Source organism: Vigna angularis, chromosome 2 (genome assembly GCF_016808095.1).
Source record: "Vigna angularis cultivar LongXiaoDou No.4 chromosome 2, ASM1680809v1, whole genome shotgun sequence".
NCBI lineage: Eukaryota > Viridiplantae > Streptophyta > Magnoliopsida > Fabales > Fabaceae > Vigna > Vigna angularis.
In genome coordinates, this window is record NC_068971.1 from 41200951 (window position 1) to 41227902 (window position 26952).

Sequence of the window (26952 nt, forward strand, 5' to 3'; positions counted from 1 at the left end):
CCAAAATCATGGGGATAAATCACAATTCCCAACCAAAAGGGGAGAAAACTCAGTTTCTTAATTTCAAAGACAGAATGCCGCGGTCAAAAGTCAAATTCTAGATCAGATGTACAAAAGGTAACATCAGAAATATCATGAACATCTAAGTACATTATTGCTTTAAATGCTTGGCCAAAATATCTCGCATGGTCCTCCCCAAAGGGTCAACTTGTTTGCAATGCAGTTCTTGATATCCAGAATCATGATGACCAGACAAGGCAACGTCTGGTTGAAAGGAGTCTCCACGGTCAATGATTATGTTATGGAGCAAACAACATGTCAAGATAATGCTGGGCAATTTCCTCTTATCAGGTCTCCACATAACCTTACTCAGGATTCTCCAACTTCCCTTTAACAACGAGAATGCCTTCACAGCAAGAAGCTTTCCAGCTCCATGTTTCTGATTGAATGTAGACTGTGAAACTGATATGGCATTAGCTCCATTTGTTTCATAAGGAGTCATGAGCCATTGAAAAAGAGGATAACTGCACCCACCAACGACGTATTCTCTTATAACATCTCCAGCCAAAGCTTTCACACTTCCGTTTAAACGTTCACCATTCTCTGATAGCTTGAAAAACGCTGAACACTTCAACAATCTGGAAAATGACATGCCACCAGGCAAACCAGTCATAATGTCAATAAATCTCATTTCATGATCCACAATTCCCTGCAACAACATGCTGTAGTTCTTCTCCTGATCACACCAGTCATCTGAGGTTTGGACAGCCGGAAGGGTCATCATGATGTGTGTTGCATCAATGGCTCCACAGCAATTAGGCAACCCATAGGATGCTTCAAAACCACGCTTGATTTCCTGTATTCTATTGAAATCTGGCCAATTGAGATGATGTTTAGCACGTTCCTCCAGTGCCTCTATGAACCTCCAAGTCACCTGAGACACTGTTGACTGCCCAACCCCAAAGGCCGCTCCAACTGAAACTTGAGACTCACCAGAAGCCAACCGTCTAAGGGCAATTGCAACCTGCTTCTCAACACTAAGAAGCCTTCCCTCTATGTTGATGAGCCCTGATGGAGGCCTTGATATGAGATCCTCCCTCACAAGGGAACATATGTATTCAAAAGAACTCTTTGACACCCTGAAGAAATACTTAAACCCTTCTGCCTCATCGCCAGGTACAGAGTATCCTGCACGTTTGCATCAAGCATACCCATTCAAATAAAAAAATTTCAAATCAAATCAAGCATATCCATAACACCACCCAAAACAGCTAAGCAATTTGAATGAGATCACCACCTCAAACAATGGGGTATGGGAAGAAAACCCACGCGTGGAAACCCCCTTATTTCATTACCAACAAGACATAAACAACAGAATTATTGACAATTGATCAAGTGATAACACTAGAGAAAAACATGCATGACTTTGAAGGGTTTCATTCCAGAACAACATCAATGACAAATCATTAAAGTTTGAAACTTTGAAGGGGAATGAAATTATGGGAAAGGAGAAGATACCTGGGGTAGTAGAATTCTTGTGCCAGAAAGAGTCCCACCAATCGGTCTCACTGGTTCTGGGCTCAACAGGGACAAGACTCACCTCTTTGTGTTTTTTGAACTTCTTGGTCTTCTTTTTGGTCTTCGATTTTTTCTGGAAGGGTGCCATTGAACATTAACAACAGGACGAATAATTCACTGTTTCAAGTGACAGGAGAACCTTACTTAGAAGTGTGGAGATTATTTGGTGAGATAGAAGAAGTGGAGAGTACAGAGAGTGAAGTGAAACTGAAAGTTACTCCGAAGTCGGACACGCTATCTTTGTCTTCGGTACTTTTGTTGTCGAATTCAAGATTTTATATTTCTCAAAAAATGGCAACTTTGGGCTTCCATAGTCTACCCAGAAGAACAAAACCCTTTCAAAATTTGAACAAATTAATTGAAAATCTTCTTCGTAAATTCCCTTTCATTAACGAACAAGCACATTTCATACTTTTTCCGATGAATTAAAAATAAAACGCTTGTCATACGACACCAACACCAAGGAATTTTTATTTTTTTTTAAAAAAGCTATTTTACTTAGTTTTGAAAGGAATCCAATAAAGGGGATATTCTGAAATATCATAATATATAGAATTATTTTCTCAAAACACAGAGAAGATACACAAAAGGTATCAATAGCAAGATCTTTATTGACAAGTGGAGGAGGGTACCAACCATAAAAAAAAATGATGCCAAAATGTATTAGATGGTCATGTTTTCAAGAGTTATATATATATGGCTCATATAGCATATGTAATCTATAATAATATTTAAAGGAGATTATTTTAATTTACTGTATATCATCTTTTTCCAAAATGATTTTTTAATGTAATTACTTTCTCTAGCAACAAATCATATAATTGCTTGCCATAACCTCATTCAATTTTTATTCTTTAATATCTTTTAAATCGAACAATAAAAAAGAAAAAATAAGATATATTTTAAAAATGTATTGTTTTATAACATTTCAATTACAATATCTGATAATAAGGATTCAAATTATCTTTTAATTTTTTTTAAAAAGTAAACACCAAGATGTGATAGCGTGTGTATTTTTAAAAGTAGTAATAAAACATGGATAAATATATTGTGCATGAGTCATTTTTTTAAAGAAGAAGATGTTGGAGCAAGGAGAGTGGAATGACATAAGGTTGTTGCTTTCTATACTCTATTAAATTTCTTTCTCCACCCCATGAAAAAGTTTTCGGAAAATTTTTCCCGGGTGATTGCTTTCTGGAAAAGAAATTTCAGAGTTGATTATATTGTTTTGGAAAATAAATTCCGAAAATTATAAGGTGTAGGAAGAAATATGACGGGTGCAGGAAGCGATAGCCATGACATAATCGGCCTTAGGGCCTTTAAGCCCACTTCTTTGTTAAGTTACGACAAAATGGATTAGGAGTTTAAAGGATAAAGCCTTATGTGGTACAAACACAAGAGGGATATTGTATCCTATACTACATAAACATTATAAACATTGAATGTAACATTATTTCTAATCAATAGGTGATTGTTATGCTGAGGAGGAGATAGACACACTATTGAACTTTGTTAAATCTTTATTATAAGACCATTTATTTTGTTCATTTAAAATCCTATTATGAGAGTCAACACAAATTAACAATACTATGACAATCACAAGGGAATTCAATGTTATGGAGACGTGTATATATTTTTATATGGCAAAATAATATAAAGAGAAAAAGTGACGAACAACGGTATTTCATATCTCTCTTTTGATATATACAATTTGTCTTAACAAGACAAAAATAGAGTTTCTTGGTTTGGATTTTGAATGGTATTAAAAAAATTCTAAAACATTATAATTTGTTTTTTTACTTGGTTAAAATTATTAAGATTTTTCTTAGACATAACAACATCTAACTGTTTATGCTTTTCTTTTCTTTATCTCTTTTTCTCTTCTCTATCACCTTTTTCCTAATTTAACTTTGACTAAACAGCCTTTGGCCCACCCTTCCCAATAATGCCTTCTAGCATAACGAAGAAACAGCATAAAGTTTTCAAAATCATTTTTAATTCAGAAAAGTTCTTCAGATTTACACCACAACCTCACTGGCAACAAAACCAAGGTACAAAAACTACAATCTCCTTGGTCAGCATTTGTAACGTAATGAAAAACTAGAACACAAAGTGAAAAGGATAGAGATATGAAGGAAATTAAATATTTATTTATAATTTGTAGTGGTCACTGATGAACTCTAAAACATTTCCATGGAACTCAATTCCATTGCAGCCACTTTCTATTTGATAGATTATTAATTAAGCACAGCTCATGTTGAAAACTTTCTTCCAACTAATTATCTTGAGAAATTTAAAAACCATGCAACTATGACTCTAAATCTTGTGCAGCATGATTCTCATGCCATACTCTTAATATCTAAACAATGCTTTTATCAGGCATTGTTCCAACCTTCTGAATCATCCTTCATGGGGTTCGGTTTGTATGAGTTGAGCATGAAATTGCATGCACCAACAGCCTCTTCAACTGTCAGATACACCCATTTATACCCTAGTTCATCAAGGAACTTGGATTTGTTCAGCTTCTTCATCACCTCGCTTCCAGGATTTACCAAAACAAGCTAAACACATACAAACGATTGATTAGAAATACATAAATTAAGTGTCTTTACACATAAAACTAGCTACCCAAAATCATTATTTTTTAAACCAGTTAAAAATTGAACTTTTTTGTGAAAAGAGGAGAAAGAATTAATTACTTGTAACCCCCTTCTGTCAACAGTTTTCTTGCACTCTTCAAGCATGCTTATTCCGCTAGTATCAATGTTTCCAACAGCTGCCAATAAAATCACGTTGCAACTTAGATTAATGATCTTTTAATCACATTGTCAAATTTACTTCATTTCTTTAATCAATAACTTACCAGTCATATCAATTATAACATACTGTAAACTGGTTTGGTCTGAAGCTTTTATCCTATCCTCCTCTTCATCTATCCACCTTGTGATCCTAAGAATAAAATTTTGAGGTGAATTTACAGTTTCATCCAATGATGTATTTTATTTGATGAGTGCAATCACATAAGAGATTGATCTCTATTTCAATCCAATATCTTAAGACAGTAGGTTTCACATATACACTCAACTTTCTCTTGAGTTCCCAATAAATAGGAACAAAATCACTAGTTAATTACCTTTCTCTTAAATAGCTTGCATTGGCAAAGTAAATGGGTGCATCAATTTCAAGAATTAGGATTCCAGGAACATGATTTGCATTTGGATATTGTTCCACGTTTCTGTATACTGTAGAGTTTGGAATGTTGCCTAAGAGAAATGTTCTTGGCCTTGCAATGAAGAGAAGTACTCGAAGTAGAGATACAGCAACCTGAAAATTCACAGAGAACAACTCATTAACTTCCTTGACCCTTATTTCATAACACAATAATGGTTAAGATCTTGTTTGAAAAAACCCTCTTAACCATTTATAAAAGAAGAAAACAAACTTTTATGATTTAAATAATAAATAAGTTAAATTTAACAATTTTCATTCCAAACAATGTCCATGACAAATAGTTAGGAGGTGGATGATACATACTGCTATGACGAGGCCAATTTCAACACTGCCAAAGACTACACCAACGTAAGCACTGAAGCACACAAAGAAATCAAATTTGTCGATTTTCCACAAATGAATGGCTGCTTCATAATCAATGAGCCCGAGCATTGCTGACACAATTATGGCTGATAACACCACCAGGGGAGTGAAATGGAACAAGGGTGTCAAGAATAACAATGTTAACATCACTGCTATTGCCATCACAATGTTTGATGCAGCAGTTTTGCACCCCGCATTATAGTTCACAGCCGAACGTGAAAAAGGTCCTGAAACAACATTCGTTTTATACCATTTTGTTAGCAATATTCAGAAAATTGTTTGATTATAGTCTGTGATTTTTCTTCCGGATGAAGAGTTTGAATTGAGAAATAAATTACAAATATTTATTGAAAGGCATTTTATTAGACTAGCTTCTAATAGAGAAACGATTACCTGTGGTGAGATAACAAGAGGTGAACGAACCAAAAATATTCATGGTTCCAATAGCTATCATCTCTTTGTTCCCATCAATATGATAATTTTTAAACATTGCAAAGCTTCTGCCTACTGCTATTCCTTCCTGCACAATCATCAATTATATCCTCAAGACTTTTAATAAACTGCACTAAAACTGTTTGTTCAATTATGTTGTTCGTTTTCTTTCAAAATAAACCTAATACAAAACAGATTTCAAATGTTATGTTTTGTCCAGTTTTAATCTATTTTCGAAAGGCTATATACACTATACAGTAACCATTAAAAAATAAATCAAAACACCTGCTTGATGCACCTAGTTGAAGCCTATTATTTTAGTATAAAAGATATTTGAAACATGATCTTTGAAATCAGGACAATCGAAGAAAGCAGAGACCAGAGATAGCCAGCAAAAAAAGAAGAAAGTGATCTGATGTGACTGCATATTATTGTGCTTGGTCAAGAACAGTGTTTTTCAAAGACCGAACACTATTTAATCAAATTAGGAAAGAAGGACAATGTGATTGATTGCTTGCTTTTTTTGTTTTTTCATTTCATTTCATAATCGAACAACTATTTAACTAAACTATCTATGAATTTATACATGGTAAAAGTTATTGTGATATTTCTTGGCAGAAGTTGAAACATATTTTGTCTGACATTTTGTCGAAATATTTATTGTTAGGGTGTGATTTATTAGAGTTGAGATTGGTCAAATCAGGCATTAAGTGAAGTGAGAGAGAGAGAGAGAGAGAGAGAGAGAGAGAGAGAGAGAGAGAGAGAGAGAGAGAGAGATACTTAACCGCAAGTGCTATAATGCCGGTGACAAGTCCAGTTTTTATGGCAGTTCCCATGTAAGGTGACACCAATACCAAATTCGTCACGGAAGGTGGATTCAGCCCCTTCTTCAATTTTCCTATCTGAAACAACATTTAAATAAATACTAAGTAATAAATTCCATTTCTATCACTTCACATCACAAAATAAAGCCTTAACTAGCTCCCAATTTTAATTTTAATTTGAATGATGAGTGATGACTATAAATCAGTATTCACTAAACGGGCCATTGTTTAAAGTGAATGGGGCCCAATAGTGAAGGTGTGTAAATGGGTCCCACAAGTGGTAGTTGTGTGGTAGGGTAGGACAATAATTTGGGATTGGGCCATTGATAAGAACCCAAAAGGCCTTAATACAAGTGAGCCTAGTGTCTGTCCTATTCCCTATCAGGCACCTACTAGTGGCGTGTTTGATTGAGTGCGTAGGTGAATAGTAGTGCGTCACAAAATGGGGGTCTTAATGTTTTATGGAACTTAGACTTGGGTGGGTATGAAATAAGTATTATAGCTTGAAATTTTATAAAAATGATATTTTGATTTTTCTTATATTTTATTTTCTTTTTTCTTAAAAAAATATAAAAATTCATTTTTTTTATGATCATTTTATTTTTATAATATATGTTATTTTACCATTACTCGAAATCTTATGAGTAGGTATGAATTATTAATAGTCGTTTTTGTCTATTTTGAATACATCCGATTTCGTGAGTTTATAAATTGTATTGTTGATAATGAATACATTGATAACAAATTTGTTGTAACACTCACCACTTGAACTCCATGTTTCTCAGCGTGTGTGAGATAAACCAGCAGACTTCCGAGTATGACCGATGCCAATGGTGCCATTGCTGACACCCAGAAGAACTTTGGTTGTCGTTTGCTCTGTCGTCACATGATCCAAAGGTTATGAATGGATAAAAGTTGATAACGTATTTTTCAGAATTTCAATACATGTTTCCAAATTCTGAAGTACAAACTAAAGAAAGAATAGCTTTTTTTATTTTAGAGGTAAAAGTACTTTTAAACTTCTAAACATGCAGTAATGTAACTTTAATTAAAAGGGTAAATCAAACAAACAGGCCTTGATATTTTGACTGTACATTATTTTTAAATAGTATTATATTAGAAAAGAATTGTGAAGGGGATTGATGTCCTTTTCCGTCAGGTTCATCGAATATTAACTCGGAAGTGGGAATCGAATGGAAACAAGTTTGATTTGTTTGACTGCAATAGTATTATAAAACTAATAGCATAATAGAAAAACGAATATTATTTACTATTGTCTATGGTATATATAAAACATAAAAAAATTATATATAAGTCAATTACCTCTGAAAAACATGTTATCTGATTTCAATAAGGGATCAAAGGGGGAAGGTAGGTTAGGCTTGAAAATAGGGTTTATCGAAAGAATAAGTTGATCATTTTAGAATCTCAACCCTAGAAAGAAAAAAGCACCACTAATATAGAGATTAGGATGTTTTCCATTGACACTTCTCAGTTAAAGTCATGGGTCTTAGTATAATAAGACTTGGGTATTTTTCTTTTTTCTTTGTTTGGTTACTTGAGGAATAAAAAAACGAAAGAAAATGAAGGATTAAATATAACATATAAACTTTTACCTACCAAATAATGCAAGAAAATAGGTGAAACGTGGGTTGTAACATATGTGGAGAATAATTAAGGTAAGGGTTAGGTATCACTTACGAAGTATCTTGTGACAAGGAGAAAGAAAATAAAGCAACAACCCAACACAGCGCTTTCCCACCTCCACTGCATAAACAAATAACATAAACAAAAATATGCTAACATCAATCAAACAATAACTTCAACTGAGAAAGAAAGGATTTTTTTTTTTAATTGAGAAAATCTTCCACAACTAGTAATGAAGCTGTGCCTAACAAAAAATATATATGTGGACTATTTATTAGATAAATAACATTTTTTAACAGTTGAAAAGCACGTGTTTTAAAGTAAAATTTTAGTTGATTAAAGTGAACGTTTGGATTTAATTAAATAATACAAAAATGAAGGAATGGTAACATGGTATGTAGTACTTGTTTTGAGAATAAATAGTTATGGAGGTGTATACTTGGTGTTGTGGATGATAGTGCGCGTTTGGGTGTGAATAATGTGTTGTCGTGTACGGTGTGGGATAAAAAAATACAGAAGAAAGATGAGAGTTGAGGAGAAATAGAAAAGTGTTGAATTTGCAATTACCTGGTGAGTTTGGCTGAAAACAGAGCGCATCACTGACACTATATCAGCCTCGTGAGTAAAATGTTCAAGGCCAAGAATGGATTTTAGCTGTTGCAGACAAACCACTGTGGCTGCTCCCCCCATGAACCCTACTATGGTTGCATGTGACAGAAAATCCACGATAAACCCTAACCTGCACTCCTCAACCATTCCACTTACTCACAGCAACAACAAAATCCACAAAATAATATTTTAAGGGAAAAAATCCAATTCTCCTAATCAATCATTTGTCCTCACTTTAAATTACAGCACAAATCATGTGTATCAACTCAGATTTCTTCTTATTCTTATTATTTTAAGAAACGAAAATTGTAGTTTTGAATAGTAATACAATGGTATTTGGTTGTTATTTTATATGATAAGAATTTATCAACATGGGTGGTATTGTATTAAGTACAAAAATGAATTAAAAAAAAAGTTGCTGTTATATGGAAGCAGAAATGCTCCATCCAATATAAATCAGTATTCATGAAAGGGAATACAGTAGCCAATAGGCCCATCGCACTGCACAAGCTGATTCCAGAATTTAACATTTTATTATAATAATAATATGTATATATGCTTTAGGGAATGGGGGTGGGTGTTGAATCTCATAATTGCAAAACACATATGGCTTCACGAGACAAATCATGGCCAAAAGACAAAAAACTCCAGCCCATAGCGAACTACACCACAGTCCCCACAATATTTCACTCTATTTTTCCTTTTAAATACTGCAAGTTTTCTGCTTCTAAATTATGATTTTTAAAGATAAAAGATATACTACTACTCACTGAAAAGTGACAAGAACATGCTGGGGCTCACTTTCATTTTGTTCGCATTTTAACTTACATCTAGCTTTAAGTGTTTATTTAATAGTTAAATTCTTGTTATTTGAAGACTCACTGGTGTCATGAATAATTAGACCGTAAAATTTATTGAAATAAACTAAAACCGCTGCTACTGGACTATGTTAATTAGACCATAAAATGTGTTCTGGTTTCCAAAACATGATTTATCTCTTTTCAGCATGTTTTCAAACATAGGAAAAGCAGAACTGTAGGATAACAATATTACCTGAAGAGGCCCAGTGATGCCTGCAAAATTCCAGCAAAGAATGTAGCAGTGAAAGCTAGATGGAGATAAAGGTTTGGATTCTCGATGTAGTTCACCACTCGACCCAACATAGAAGCCATCAGAAGTGATCCAACCGCCACAGTTCCCACTGCCAAATCCCTTGAGCTTCCCATCATAGCATAAATCAGTGGGGGTATGAAGCTCGAATCTGCATTCATTCATTCATTCATATATGTGTTCCCCATTACAACAAAACAAGATACCATGAAATAAAGTTTCCGAACCAAACAAATGTATATGGCTCGGCTGCGACACTCAACACTTTTTATTTCGTGTTTTTAAGTAGGTCAAAACATTTGGAAGAACTCGGTATATATTGCAGATAGAAGTTCAGGGAAAGTTTTATGAAACACTGATATGTATACTCAAACAGTTTATATACATCATCTGTGAGCAAGAAACGTGATTAATAGGAAAAACTTGAGTGAAGTTATTTTGATTGAGATTAATCTTACAGAAAGCATGGTATATCATTAATTAATATTTTGTAAGAATAAAAAGTTTATATCTCTTAATATGTTATTGTTCTGTCTGGTTACACAGACATGTTGTCTTGAGTATGAATGTATTGGAAAGGTTTTTATGAAGAGGAAGATATAGTAAAAGAAAATTACTGACAAAGTCCAAGAATTGGAGGGAGGTTGGCGAGCTTGGCGTAGCTGATGCCTTGAGGAATGGCCAAACTGGCAATGGTGATGCCAGATATGAGGTCTGATTTCAAGAACTGGAGGGTGTATTTGGGTGCCCATTCAAAGATGGGGAAGAAGTACTGAAGTCCAAGGACGAACTTGACAGAGGGTGTTTGGTTCTTGAACTTCCTAAAGGGGTCATCTGGGAAAAAGGTCTCTTTCAAGGAGTACTTGAGAGACTTGAAGAATGACTGAGGGGGTGGAATAGCCACTGGGTTTGCATAGTCTGCGTTACCCATCTCTAAAACCAACCAAATATGTATGTGATGGTACTAACTTAACTTGAAATAGCTATGTTGAGACTAGAAAGTTAAGAAAGAAGGATATGAAGGAAGAAGAAGAAGAAGAAAGGGGGTGAGGTTTGGTTTGGTGGTAGAAGTTTGTGAATGATATGGGTTTATATAAAGGGAGTTATAAGGCCAGTTATGTTGGTCATGTGTGTGCTCGAGGGATGGAACGTGGTATCATTGTTCTGTCACTTCTATTGTTTACTTTTTCTTTTTTTTTTCTCTTCTTTTTTCTAGTCACAACTATCCTCTACCACAGATTGTAATCTTATGCTACTATATGGGAACATCCAGTACAATATAGTTAACTCTTCTGCTGCATAAAAGAAATAAAAAATATCTATCTAGTTAACTCTCTCAGCGCCAATTCACTGTAAGATTTTCTGTTTTTTTTAAGGTTTGAAAGAGACCCACTAAAGAGCCTGAACAGTTCAGAAGGTCGACATGCTAATTAACCAATTAAGGTGTGAGAAAAACATTAATTAATGTTGTGTTAGCTGAAGTTGGCCACCAGGTGCATTAGGATATATATATATATATATATATATATATATATATATATATATATATATATATATATATATATATATATATATATATATATATATATATATATATATGTGATTATTGTCTAACAAAGGTTAGAAGAAAGAGGAAGGAAGCTCACACGCATCTTCTTCTTTGTAAGGTTATGGTTATGGGTAATGACTTATGACTTCACTCCCTATCTCATCTTCTGATACTCTCGACACTATGATCATTGAATCTACCTTTTCCCTTGTCACCAGGATCGTGTTACCAATATCATTATCTCTATTTTTTTTTTCTTTTTCACTTCTTATAGCTTCGGCTACCTACATTTTGTCGCTTTTTACTGGTGATAAAAATATAAACATGTGTTGAGCTTTAAAAGATAATGTTATTTTGAGTTAAATATATAGATACTCGAGTTTTTCTTGGCAGAGATTAAAGCGTGAAACTTCGTCACATCCACATATATTATCACTCGGAAGAAAGTATTTTATACAACACATATGCAAATAAATTTAAGCGTTCCCTAAACAAAGTATTTAAGTGAAAAAAAAAACATAATAATACCTAGACACTTAGAAATTTAAAAGGATGCCACATCTCAAAAAATAAATTTCTGCACAGGAATTATTATGGTATTTATGTAGTTTTTTTTGTAAATTAACTATTATATTTATATAGTTCATAAAATATGCCACGTGTTCGTGAATGACTTATTTTCACGAAATATAATATATATAGTTACATAAAAATGTATTTTGTTATAATTCATTGATTATATTTTCTGTAGTATACACCGTTGAAGATCTATAGTTCTACTAATGAAAGTTTACAACTTAGATATATTGGAGATATATTGGAGGTCGATTGTCGAAAACCTAGTATTAGAAAGTTTACAATCAACATGAGAATCCTAAAATACTTCAAGAAGGACCGGTCTGGATGCTGGATACGAGGCACTGCTACCGATATTTCGTAATGCATGTTGAAGAGGCTCCAATATTACAGAACTTACCAAAATTGAAGTTTATTTCATAAGTAAGTTGGTTACTAGACCTCTGGGTCAATAGATCCTTAAACTATGACCCATTATACATGATCCACAAGATAATCCTATAAATAATGTATTAATATAATAATTTGATTTTCACTTTTGACATTTAATTTAAACTTGAATCTAAATTCTCTTATCTAAGTGTTCATGTGTTTATCTTTCCTAAGCATGAAGGAAGACAATACCAAAAAATGTAGAAAAAATCATGAAAAAAAGACCTCTTTTCCAAGATACCATCCTATAAGAATATTTTCTATTTGTTTATCTTTCTCTTTTATCTGTATCTTAAAACAGTATTTTATAATAATTATATAGAATGTAAAACTAAAGAAAATTAATTTAGCCTTTTCTGTATAATTAAACAAAACAATTGTCTATGACCACTTTGTTAATCCATTGCCCGTGTTAAACACACATTTATTTCGGTTACTGTTGTGTTGTATTTAGATTGAAAGTACTCTTTACAATTAAATTTAGTTGGATTGTATGGCAGTTCCACTACCAGTTTTGATCAGAAAGCTAATAAAACAAGATCACGTGACCAACATGACAAGTTGAAGAAAAAAAAAATGAAAATTATAGAAGTTGTTATTTGAAAGGAATTGTAATTTAAGTTTTGTAATGCGAAGGAAAAGGAAACTGAAAAACTAATGTTTAAATAATTGATGAAATAATGATAATATTTTATTTTTTTAATTAGACTTGGGTAATGTGAATACGTGCCGCAATACTCATTCATTGCGGAGTTTACGAAACAGATCCCGTGATTCACACCGTCACAGTGTAACCAGCATCTACGAAATAACAATTAATTAATTTCATGTTATTAGAATTTTTATATATTGTAATATGTAATATGATTGGATATACCCTTCAAATTAAATATAATTAGTTTAGCACTATATGCAAATTGTTAGGCTACATGCATGCACAATAGAGTTAAATTACCATCATAATAATAGTTTAACTTTCTTTTCTTTTAAAAATATTACTTATTTTAGACCAAGGGTAGTTATTGATCAATATATTAAATGTTGGTTCTACTTAGATTAGAAAAATCAAACATTACAAGTTATACACTGGAAACTAGGTGCAGATCTAATTTTATTTATCTTTAATATTGAAAAAAGAGACGAGCTTTCAAGTTCACTGTAGATATTGGACTCATGACTTGACTTCTGTAACATCCCAAATTCTCACATTAATGTAACAACCCAACTTTTTACATTAATGTAACATCCCAAATTTTCACACTTAATAATTAACATTACATTTACGGTAACATTCCGTAATCTCACCCTTTAAAATTTCCTAGTTAATATAAGTCTATACATGTAAAAAGATTCTAATTATAGTTCTTCTACTCCTCCCTTTCCTTGGCACTATGTGAGGCGACATTCCTTCATCTGCTCCCGTATAACGAATTATACGATCATCGCACATACCCAAACACAAAACACAAACAAGTAGGGTGAGCTAACATGCAACAAATCATTTATAAGACATGCATAATTACTTCGATACAAACATCATATAATAATTATGTCAGACACCCTCATACCATCGTACCACAATTCCTATTGAACACTCGTCCCACAATACCCAATAAACACCAAAATACCCAATAAACACCAAAATACCCAATGGACACTCATTCCATAATACCCAATAAACACTCATTGAACACTCGTCCCACAATACCCAATAAACACCAAAATACCCAATAAACACCAAAATACCCAATAGACACTCATTCCATAATACCCAATAAACACTCATTGAACACTCGCCCCACAATACCCAATAAACACCAAAATACCCAATAAACACCACTATACCCAATAGACACTCATTCCACAATACCCAATAGGCACTTATCCCAACGATATTCAATAGGCACTTATCCCAACGATATTCCATAGGCACTTATCCCAACGATATGTTGATGAGCGATACAACGGAAGGTTTTTCACTTGTGATGTCATTCTTAGTCCCCTCACTATGTCCAAAACCGGCACATAGACCAGGACATTCTGCCCTCCATACCATTCATAATGTTAGTCCCCTCACTATGTCCTAAACCGGCACATAGACCAGGACATTCTGCCCTCCATACCATTCACAAGGTTAGTCCCCTCACTATGTCCTAAACCGGCACATAGACCAGGACCTCCTGCCCCTCTCACCACATAATTCATCATTCTCTACTTGAGACTGATTGATTATTAGAGTATCAGGATAACCTCCAACTTCATGACCCTCAACATCAACATATACGCACATACCATGTCATTACAGAATCTCTCCACGAAACTCATACAATGCTCACATTCCTTAACTCATATTATACCATTACGAAATCTATCCATAATCCTCATACACATACCATGACATTACAGAATCTCTCCGCGAGACTCATACCATACTCACATTCCTCGACTCATATTATACCCTTACGACATTTCCCCATAATACTCATACATGTTCAGATGCATAAATTCAAATCAAATAAACTTCAATCATTTCAGAAATCATACAAACTGAATATATTCCAACAAGATATATTACATGATAATTTAACAGTACATAATCTGTACACAAGATTTAAGTTAAAAACTTGTCGAGGAGACTTCCAGGAAAGAGAGGTGCGTCACAATGGACAACTTAAGTACCAAGTCTTTCCTTAGCCAAAGTGTTCCTCAACTAGTTTTTAACAAATTTCTTATTAACAGATTCAAAACAACAGCATATAATATTTACACCGAATATCAATATAGATAAACATACAGTAAGCATTAACAATATTCATACATAATTTCAAGACATGAATAGTAATAAAACAGTACTAAATCATAATATAAAAGCTTAGAAAGATTAGCTCCCCTACCTCTATTCCAGATTCCTCTTGATCTGAATTTATTTCCCCGAAACCCTTCAGAACCTCTACTCTTCTTGCAACTAAAAATTTCTCCCTAGCTCTTTCTTCTCTATTTCTCAAGCTCTCACTTGATTTCTCTTTTCTTGGTGCAAAATACCCTTCCCTCCCATGGCTATTTATAGTTAAAAAAAATTACTATTCATTAATATTTTAATATTATTTATTATTTTAATATTATTTAAAAATAATATTTCAATCATTTTCTTACCAAATCTGATCCTAATTTCTACCTACTACTTTCTTCCATGCTAAGGAATCTTAATGCTGAAAATTTATTTTTACTATTTACTTTTTACTATTTACTATTCACTTTTTACTATTTACTATTCACTTTTTACTATTCACTATTCATTTTTTACTATTCGATTTTCTTAAAAAAAAAATACTAAATAAGTTATCAAAAATTTTAACCTCTCCTTCTAAAATTACTATAATTTTATATTCAAAATATATATTTTTCTATCCATTAAAATTATTATTACTAATAAAATGCTAAAATTTACTATTATAAATATTTTTTTTTCATGGGTCTTACAACTTCGGTTCTTATCAATAGTCGATATTTGATTTAAAAAATAATTATGTTTTATACGTAATTAATCGTGTTTTTTATAACGAAATCTGTAAATATTAAAAATAAAGAATATTTTAATATCTTAAATGTTAAAAAATACAATATTAGTTCTCAAAGTTACAAGTGTTAATTAAAGTGATGAGTGCATGTATTTTGATTTTAGATATTAAAAATAAAAATTAAAAATTTAAGAAATAAAAATAATTTGTAATAAAAAGAATAAAGACGAATTTATCCACAAATGAAGAAAACATATCGAAAAATAATAATATACTCATAATTTTTTTTAATATTTAATTTCAATCACATTGTTTATTTCATCTATTTTGTATATCGTAAACTTTTACAATATCCAAACATAATTTTAAATATGCTTGTAATGCAATTATGAAAAACAAGCAATAATCTTATGAGACATTAAAATTAATATATTTTTTCTCAGACTCGTATCATTATTTAAAAATACAGTATACGCGCTTATGGTACAGTGATATGTTTAAATTATTGTAATGGATAAGACGATCAGTACGACAAAGAGGGAAGGATAGGGAGGAATATGATAGGATTGAATAAAATCAATGTCTCTATGAAAACAAAAAATGGATGAATATTTAATATTATTGTTATCTGAAAAACAATAAAAAAGTGTGAAGGTTATTTAAAAAATAGAAAAATAGTAATAAGAACGAAGTGTCTCAGATCGTGAACAGAATTGACAGATGTATAAGTTACTTAGCTGGAATTTATGGGTGTCTAGAAACTCACATGTAATGGATGCCAAATGCATGTGTTAATGGGAAAAGATTTAATTTATCACATTTGGCTATTTCAAACTCCTAACACTATCACTTCCATTGTAGTGTATAATATAATTCTTAAAAGTATCTTCAACACAAATATTTGCTTTGGTTGCTTTACATTCTCTTTTTTTTTTCAGTGTATAGTTTAAATAAGTTATTTTATTAAGTAGAATCATTTAACAAATATCTAACCATGAAAAAAACTGGGTGAAAACAAAAATGCCCACTTAGAACTCGTTAGGATAGGCTCTAATTATGACTCTAATATTATATTAGAAAGTGAATTTAAGCCTAACTCAATCTCACAAAACCAACTTGTACGATGAGGTTTGCACCCCACTTATATATTATAATTTGATCTTATCTCTAGTTGATGTACGACTTCCAACAAAAATACTTACTTAAATTAGCGATTTTGGTTAACAAAAGAAGGGTAAGATAAATTAGTAAGAAAATACTTTATATATTAATATTTTTATGTACGGATGTTAAAACTGACTTATGAGTTGATTTATACAAGTTAAGTTAATAATAAATTATTTTAATCTGGTTTATATGTGAGTCAGAACTTTTACTATTTTGATTGATCCATTATAATTGAATTGATGAGTTGACTCAATTGATGTTTTGTTTTTTTTTAATTATTATATATTTTTTAAATACAATAAAGGTAATGGACTTGAGTGATCTAATTATAAATTTATAATTAAAGGGTTTACTTATTTTTTCAATTATTATTATTATAATAAGAATAATAATTGAAAATTAAAGTGTTAATTTATATAATTAGACAAACAAATAAATTAAACATATAAATCATTTAAATATTATAAAACAATATCATAGTCTTTAAAATATCAATTTTTCAATCTATAAATAATTAGAAGTAATAATAATTACAATAAAAAGTGATGAGAAAATGGTAAAACTAAAATTATAAAAAAATATTATTGATAAATTATGATTCAACCCACTTCCCAAATTAATTGAGTTCGGTTTAACACACGTTTAAAAATACTAAACAAAAAATTTGAACTTAACCTAACTCGAATGATGATAAACCAAATTGGCTTATAAATTTAATACTATGTTATCAGTCTACTTTGATGGAAGGAATTTCTACAGAAAGTAGTTAAATCTATGTTACATCACTTTATACTTTCGGCGTTGAGCTGAATCGTGCGAGAAGAATTGGTTTAGGGTGGTATGATAGGCTTTTGAAAATAGTGAGGAGGCAAAACCTGACTCAATTGGGAGAATCTATCTACACCGACACCAAATGTGTATCTGTTTTTTCTCCAAAAGTCTCTGATTAGCAATGTGCCACTTTTGTTTTAATCACAAGAAATTGTAATTACAGTGGCATCTCTTGTGTGATACTATGTCGTACCAAATCCTTGTTTCCTAAAGGCAGTTTGTGAATGTGGAGGTTGTGGATTAATCCATTGCAATGGTGTGGGTGGGTTTGGGCCCACCACTTTATATGGTTCAGTTTCTCACCATGTGGACTTATCAATCTTCTTACTCTTACAAATCAATGTATAATCCTTTGACATTTGTTTCTTTTTCGCAATCAGAAATCGCAAACCACTCTTTTGCTCCTACTCATTCCTTTCAATTTTTTTTGTATCCTCCCATTCAACGTGCTTAACTGGTTCAAGTTTTCTCATGCTCCAAACCACCAATTTCATCAAATTACTATAAAAAGAGGTACTTTTGTTTCTCACGAACAAATAAAAGTCTTCACATCCATTTTCAATTCGTTAGTTTCTTTTAACCAAAAATTGTGTATTTTCAATCAAATTACTAATTCAAATTAAATTTTAATAAGTATAGCTATATAATTCATCTTACATTAATAATTAGAACTGTTAATTTGATCCAACTTACTAGAACTTGATCTTGACATATGTGCATTCAGGTAAGAAAAAGCTCGAAGGTAAAAAAAAGCTTTCCATTGAAAAACTTTACAAGACCAAAATACTTACAGAAGCTTTGTGGCCCTATAAGTTATCTCATGAGCATATCATGACTTTTGTTTTAAATATAAAAGATAGTAAATATTTGACCCAAGTTGCTCCATCTTTACTTCCAGTCTAAGTTGAACCTTCTCAACCTTCGACTAAGATGACTCATCATGATCTTCAATTCGGGTTAGTCTATCTCAATCTTCAGTTCAGACCCGTCAATCACAACTTTCAATCCAATCCATCATGATCTTCGATTTGTGATGGACTCTTTAAAGCTTAGGCTAGAGCCAACATGTCTCGACCAACTTCAAGAGGAATTTTAGGAGTTGGAACTTTTTTTTACCCATGTTTACTTGTCTTATAATAGAAGATTTGTTTAAAGATAAGTGTGTGAAAATTGACCCATGAACAATAAATTAATATAATACCTGTACTAACAATTAGTTCCACATCTGTGACTAGTGTATATATATATATATATGTGTGTGTGTGTGGACCGGGTTTTAGTAGACAAAAATATCCTTATATATCATGGATTCTAAGTTTTAAGGTTAAGGGTATTTTAATAATTTTCATTCTCAAAACTAAAAAAAAAAAACCCCAAACCCTTATTCACCTCCTCATTCCTCTCAACCCTTTCTCTTTCATCTCTCTCACTTCAATATTTTCTCTGTCATCTTATGGTAGCCCCAACTGAAAAAATTCAGAAACATTGGCGGTTAAACAATCTTACAAAAAATGATTTTATAATGAGTTTTCATTTTATAATTTTTGTCTTATCTAGTTTTATCCAATTTTCACAAGCATAAAAGATTGGTAATTGACCTCGAAAAAATAAAAAATACTCGTGGTTAAACAATTTCATACAAAAAATGATTTTATAATGAGCTTTCATTTTATAATTTTTGTCTTATCTAATTTTATCTAATTTTCGCAAGCATAATGACATCAAATGAATTGGTAATTGGCCTGGAAAAAGTTAGAAACACTTGTGGTTAAACAATTTCTTACAAAAATTGATTTTATAATGAGTTTTCATTTTATAATTTTTGTAGTATATAATTTTATCTAATTTTCACAAGCATAATGACATCTGAAGGAATTGTTAATTGGCCGGAGGGTTTTTTTTAGAGATGATGATTCAACATATGCAAATGATGAAATTAGAGAGGTTAGTGAAAATGGTGAAATTGAAGAGATCTTGAATGAACTTGTGTAACGACAAGTGTTTATGATTTTTTTCAATTGGGATACAATAGGGATGATAGAGAAAAAGGTTGGAGTGAGAGAGATGAAAGAGAAAGAGTTGAGAGGAATGAAGAAGGTGTTTTGAGAATGAAAATTATTAAAATACTCTTAACTTGAAAACTTAGAATCCATGATATATAATGGTATTTTTGTCTACTAAAACCTGGTTCACATTGGTAAAATGTACCAATTGAAAAACAGGCGAACGTGCGTTAGCATACCCATATATATATATATATATATATATATACACATATATATATATATATCTATATATCTATATAGATATATATATATATAGATATATAGATATATATATATATATATAGATATATATATATATATATATGTATATGTATATATATATATATATATATTCTTCCATTTATGTTTTTTAGTTTATATATAGTTTCTTAAAAGTATTCTCTTAGAAATCAAACAATCTCATAATTTGATAGTTTAATAAAATTCTAAAATTTTAAAACATATGAAAGATACGATAAGACTGAAAAAAAGAAGGGTGTTGCTCCCTCCACCACCACCCTATACTTCTTCTACCTCCCCACATTATTTTAAATACAATTATATGCTTAAGTTAAAAAGATTTTTACTTTTACCCTATTTTAAATAATTTGAAACCCTAATTTTACTTTCCCAGCACCCACCCACGGAACTCTCTTCCCCTTTCCCCATTTTCGTTTCACCTCCCCACCTCCTGCACTTCAATTCCTTTTTCTTCCCAGTTTTTTTTTTTGTTTGAAAGCTTCCATTGCCGCCGTGGTGTGAAGGAGCGTCACCACCGTGGTGTGGAGGAACATCGAAAAACGTCCAGAGCATCAACCAGCGTGAGGAAGTATACATCAACGGAGATGTCACCTAATAAAACAAACTCTAAAATAAAAAACGTAACCTTTAAACGGGAGGTGTCATCTTCAACAGATGTCAAATCCGTTTAAGGTAAAACGGATGTCGATATCCGTTTTTCCTTAAACGGATGTTGACATCCGTTGAAGGATGTCACTTCCGTTTAAAGGTTACGCTTTTTATTTTAGGGTTTTATTTCAAGGTTTATTCGAATACGAGGAAGCACTCTACGCACTACACCACTCCACGCACTGCACCACGAGAGGAAGACTGCTTGATAATTCTTTCCACCACCACCAACCTTTGCAACTTGTAGTATCTCACAACGACGAAAGAAAGAGAGGAAGAAATATAATGTTAAAATGAAAGAAAAATATTTTAGTCATGTACGACACTAGAATAGGTTATTAATAAAATAGGTTGTGAATGGGTAAAATTAAAAAAATAATAACCCTAAAAATAAAATTTTACTGAGGGACAAAATAGTAAAGGGGAGGTGGAGGGAGAAAGGTGTGGTGGTGGATGGAGCAACACCCAAAAAAGAAATATTAATAGTTCTTTAGGGTTACATTGTTTATTTGCATCAAAAAGCCCATTAAAATTGAAATACAAAGATTTGATAACTTTTATTAACAAATTCATGTGGCAATTTGGTGCAATTTCTTAAGGAATTTTTTTTGCCTTTATTAATGCATACATGATGGAAGTTTGATGCAAAGAGTTAATATGCATGACAATTTCGGATTTCCTATCTTTAGAAGTGGTTTGTAAAGTAAGATTTGTACTAACTTATATACTTTAAAATGATTTTATTACTAGTTGATATGAGACTTCTACTAATGTTAAGAAGTATATTTTAAGCTTAAATAAATCTTAAAAAATTGGCTTTTGAGGTGAGATTTTCACCTACATATATACATATGTCTCGTATATAAGACCAAACATTAATGGATGATCCGATACAGGTCAGATAATGGATAAAAAATTATGTCCAACAAACAAAAATTTCGCTATCATAGACATTAAACTATGACTCTTATATGTGGACTTTAAGCTTAACTCAACTCTCAAAATTGGCTTGTAAGATAAAGTTTACACCCACTTATATATATATATATATATATATATATATATATATATATATATATATATATATATATATATATATATTACTAGTGCAAAAAGAATTTTGAGGTCTCTGTTTTTTGGCCTTTTAACGTCCAAAAAATACAGATGTCATATAGGGATATGTTAAAGTGACATTAGAAGCAACAAATTATGACATTAATTGACGTCAAAAATTACTATTTTTTTATGTAGTTGAAAATAAGACAATTTTTGACGTTAATTAACATCGAAAAATGACAATTTTCAATGTTAATCAATGTATTTTTTTGTCTTTTTTCAACGTCAATCAACTCTTTTGTTTTTTTAATTAATAGTGATTCATTTTTACAACTCTACAAAACCTAAAAAAGTAGAAAAACAACAAATGTAGTATAGTTTTTGGCATTTTATATATATAGCATGACACGCCTATGAAGAAAAACACGAAATTAATTGTTAAAACGAATGAAAAAAATTATACATAGAGTAGTTAATCAATATACATTTGTATAAAATGAAAATAAGATTACATGTGTTGATAGTCAAACTTCGTTCAAGAAAAGTTTGAATATAAAAAACGGACTTGTTCAAATATTATCTCTGTCAACACTCAATTTCGTCCGGGTAGATTAATAAAATTTATTTGCAAAAAATATAATAAAAAAAAAAAATAATAATAATAATAATAATAATAAAAATAAAAGGGGGGAAAGAAGAAAGAGCGTTCGGTCATACTGTTTATTGAGGACGTTCGTCCTCGGTTTCGAGCGCTCGTCTTATCACTGTTGCGACGTTCGTCCAAATGGTAGAGCGTTCGTTCATATAATCTGAGCGTTCGTTCGTTCTCATTTTGAGCGAGCGTTCGGCATTTGGAGAATCGCGACGCTCGTCCAAATAGTAGAGCGTTCGTTCATAATTTGAGCGTTCGTTCGTTTTTGTTTTGAGCGAGCGTTCGGCAGTTGGAGTTTTTGGACGCTCGTCCAAATAGTAAAGCGTGTTTTGAGCGTTCGGTATTTTGTCTTAACGAGCGTTCGGCATGGGTGGCGTCCCCATCCTCTGCCGCTCGTTCTCACTCGTAAGGAGCGTCTTAATCGTTCGTCCTGATGGTTCCAACTTTCAAACATTCGTCCTCTGGCGTTCGGTTTCGTCGTTCGCTCTGTGCGATCGCTCGTCTTATCACTGTTGCGACGCTCGTCCAAATAGTAAAGCGTTCTTTGAACGTTCTATCTTCTGATATACGTTCGTTCTTGGTTTCTGGACGTTCGTTTTTGGTTTGTGAATGTTCGGTCCGTGTGTTTCAATGTTTTAGAGGGTTCGTTCGTTTTATGTTTTGACCGAGCATTCGGCACTTGGGCTATTGGGACGCTCGTCCAAATATTAAAGCGTTCGTTCGATCTTTCTTCTGGACGTTCGTTCTTGTACCGCGACGCTCGTCCAAATAGTATACGTTCGTCCTCGGTTTGGAGCGCTCGTCCTATCACTGTTGTACCGCTCGTCCACATAGTTTTGAATGTCGTTCGTTTTTTACCAATGAGAACGGGCGCTCATTTTCCCTATTTGCCGATCGTCCGAATAGTGGTTTAGCTTGCGAGCGTTCGGTATGCTCAGTCTTTCCTTGTGAACGTTCGGTCTCATTTTGGGAACTGAGTTTTGAGCGTTCGGGCTGTATGGGTTTCTCTGACGCTTTCACTTTCTCGGTTGTCTGCCACGGGTGGCCATCTGGAGCTGCAAAGTGTTCTTTTACGCCATTCAAGAGAAGGAACATTCTTGGGAAGACATTCACGGGAACATTCTGGGGGAACACGAGGAAACCCATTATCTTGGGCTTTTCTTCTTTGGAAGGAGAACCTGGGACCACTACCACCAGAACCATTTGGGGGACTCCACGGATTGAAGGGGGGAGGACACAAAAGAAAACGAAGATCCTGATTCACTGATTCGGCAGAAGAGAGACTCCAACCTTTTTCTCCTCCCTCGCAAGCCACCATCTCAAACACCCGAAAACTCCCCTCCACCGTAGCCACATCAACCCCAACCTTGGATTCCTCTCACGAATAACCACCTCATCTTCACCTATTTCCAATAACCAATAGATACGGCCAACGACCATCACCATACCCAACATCTTGACCTCACAGCCAACGTCCATATCTCCATTGGCACCAGAGAGAGGAAGCCAAAGATTCAGAAGGGACACGGCAGCAAAGAGGGAGGGAGCAACTCGTTGGAAAAAGGAAATTAATCAAAGAGAGGAAAGAGAAGTCGGACGCGCGAGGCAGGCAAAGAGTGAACCAAGCTTCAAGAGGTAAGTATTGCCTTCCACCCCATGTCGCGCTGAGTTTGGTTAATTGACCTTGAACATGTCTCTGTTGTGTTGTTGCTACGTTCGCGTGTAGTTGCCGTTGTATATGTTCTTTGTTGCATATATTCTTTGTGCTGTGGATGTTTGTATACGATGATTATTACCAAACACCGTCGATTTTCGCTTCCAACACCCGATCTCTAACACTCGCGATCACCCAACCTCCAATCTACCCCACAACCAACTTCACCATTTTCATCTAAAACACCTCTGAACCACACCCATGATCACCTCCAGCGGCCCAGGGGCACTGATTCCCTCTGCTTCTTCATCCTGACCTCACGCCCTTTTCATTTTCTCCCATCATCTCCAATCCTTGATCTTCAAACCCAGATACCACAACCTTCACACTATCACCCATTTCCATATTCCAACTTCAAGTTCAATTTTAAATTCATCTCTTCAACCTGCAAATTGATATCCCTCACAATCATACGCACCCGACACACTAGTAATTTTCAATCCCAGCAAAACAGCCAATCCAATCAATAAACAAGAAAATGGGAAAAGGGTAGTGAGGACGCCGGGGAAGAGACGAGCTCCGGCGAGCAGCAACGGTGAAGTTGGGCCGCACGCGAAAAAGAGCCCCAGTCGCGGCCATCTGGATCCTGTTGATAATGACGGTGGGGCTGGATCCGGAGAGAGCACGCGAGAAAGGGAAAGAGCCCCAGTGACGGCCGGCGACCAGTTTGGCAAACGCGACGCAGAGGCAGATCGGCGGTGGCTGGGTCGCGATGGCTGCGGCCCGACGGCTCGGCAGCGACGCGCAGCGGTGCGGGTGAATCGGCCACGGACTGACGGTGACCCGCAGTGGCCGGTCTGGCGGAGGCGGCAGCGTGCGGAGATGACGCTCCTCGTCGGTTGGCTGGGGGAAGAAAGATCTGACCGTGTTTGTGTGAGATGGAAGAATGAAGAGAAGGGAAATGAACCCTAATGTGCTGAAGGGATTTTGGGCTGGGTAAAAAAAAAAATAATAATAAAACTAAAAACAAACTTTATTCGCACCCCCACTTCCCATTCACACCCACTTTTGTTCTGCACCCCCGTTGCGCATTTGTGCACCCCCAGTTTTGTTTTTATTTTATCATTTCTATTGTTGTTATTGTTTTTATTGTTTTTATTTGGTTTTATTTTATTTATTTATTCTAAATATCTATTTGTTTTAAAAATAAAATATTTATATATAATTACAAAAATACGTTTTAAAGGTTAGGCACACGTGTGATCGCTCGCATCGTCCTTGTGCCAAAAACCTTTTCTCTTTCATAAATAAAAATTACAAAAATATTTTGAAAAGGTTTAAGCACACGTGCGACCGCTCGCGTAGGCCTTGTGCTGAAAATCTTTTCCTTTCCTTTTACAAAAATAAAAAAACACAAAAAATACGTTTTAAAAGGTTAAGCACACGTGTGATCGTTCGCATCGTCCTTGTGCTAAAACCTTTTTCTTTTCTATAAATAAAAATTACGAAAAATAATGTTTTAAAGGTTAAGCACACGTGTGATCGTTCGCATCGTCCTTGTGCTAGAACCTTTTTCTTTTCTATAAATAAAAATTACAAAAATATGTTTTAAAGGTTAAGCACACGTGTGATCGCTCGCATCGTCCTTGTGCTAAGAACCTTTTATCTTTCTTAAATAAAAATACCAAAAACATATAAAATCTTCAAAAACTAAAAACATCAACAATTTCGAACAGCAAACAATATAGCCTTGCCAGAACTACGTGATCCTTGATTCTCCATCAAGAGTGGAGATACGTAGGAGCAAGGCTAGTCCTTGTCAGGTTCACTTCCCAAAAATCCAAAATCATTTCAAAACAAATTTTCAAACAATTTCCAAACAAATTTCTCAAACAGTTTCAAAAAGAACTACGTAACCCTGATTTCTCATTTTGAATGAGAATACGTAGGAGCAAGGTCAATCCTTGTCGGGCCCGAAAAACTAAAAAATATATTTTGTTTGATTTAGAATTTTATTTTAGGGACTAGTTAAACATTTTGAAAACCACATCATATTCGTGCATTTAGTTAAAGGTACTGCCTTCGGGCAGGCGTTGTAGGGTGCTAATACCTTCCCTACACGTAACCGACTCCCGAACCCAAAATCTGGTTTTCGTGGACCGTGTCTTATTATCTTATGGTTTTTCCGTAGTTTTCCAGAATAAACTATGGTGGCGACTCCAAATCTCTTTTCCAAACCCGTTTCTTTTTGGATCGTCGTCTCGTCGCGATTCCGGTTGCGACAGATGGCGACTCCACTGGGGATGCCAGAGAGTCAGGCCATTTAATTAGATGTGCGAATTTAATGTGGTTTTTCTTTGTGTTTTTCTTCCCTTTCTTTTCTTTATCTTTGTTTGATATTTGTCATAATTGTATATGTGTTTGTTTTGATTACATTGAACCCTAGGATAGAAAGCATGTTATATCTGCCTGGGAATTTTCTGGTTGTTTTGCAGGTGAGGGTTTGGGGTGTACAATTGCATTCTCCTTTCACACACACACATTATGCATATCATGAGTGGGACCCTATACCCGGGTCTGAGTGCAACATAGAAATAGAGGGGTTGTGTAGCGGTGCCACTTGGGACATACTTCCTGTTTGGCTATCGTGAGAACCCCAGCTAGAGTCTGTTCTCTTCATTTGTGTCTCCACATCTAGTTGATTACTCTGACTGTTGTGGAGAAACGATGAAAAGAGCCATAGCTCTAGTGACCATTGATCTTTAGGTT

At 33.6% G+C, this 26952-nt stretch overlaps 2 protein-coding genes across 2 annotated transcripts; both read right to left on the reverse strand.

Moving 5' to 3' along the window:
- Positions 1-41: 41 nt before the first annotated feature.
- On the reverse strand, positions 42-2056 carry LOC108347938 (protein ANTAGONIST OF LIKE HETEROCHROMATIN PROTEIN 1). Its single transcript, XM_017587401.2, has 2 exons — positions 1519-2056; positions 42-1188 (listed from the first exon to the last, which is right to left on the reverse strand). Exons 1-2 carry the CDS (start codon positions 1664-1666, stop codon positions 152-154), a joined length of 1185 nt encoding a protein of 394 aa, XP_017442890.1. The 5' UTR covers positions 1667-2056; the 3' UTR covers positions 42-151.
- Positions 2057-3708: 1652 nt separating this feature from the next.
- Positions 3709-10867, reverse strand: LOC108347907 (sulfate transporter 3.1). Its single transcript, XM_052873436.1, has 12 exons — positions 10416-10867; positions 9738-9945; positions 8643-8814; positions 8130-8195; positions 7191-7304; positions 6390-6506; positions 5566-5692; positions 5113-5399; positions 4712-4902; positions 4442-4527; positions 4278-4354; positions 3709-4139 (listed from the first exon to the last, which is right to left on the reverse strand). The coding sequence occupies exons 1-12, from the start codon at positions 10723-10725 to the stop codon at positions 3954-3956; spliced, it is 1941 nt and encodes a 646-aa protein (XP_052729396.1). The 5' UTR covers positions 10726-10867; the 3' UTR covers positions 3709-3953.
- Positions 10868-26952: the final 16085 nt, after the last annotated feature.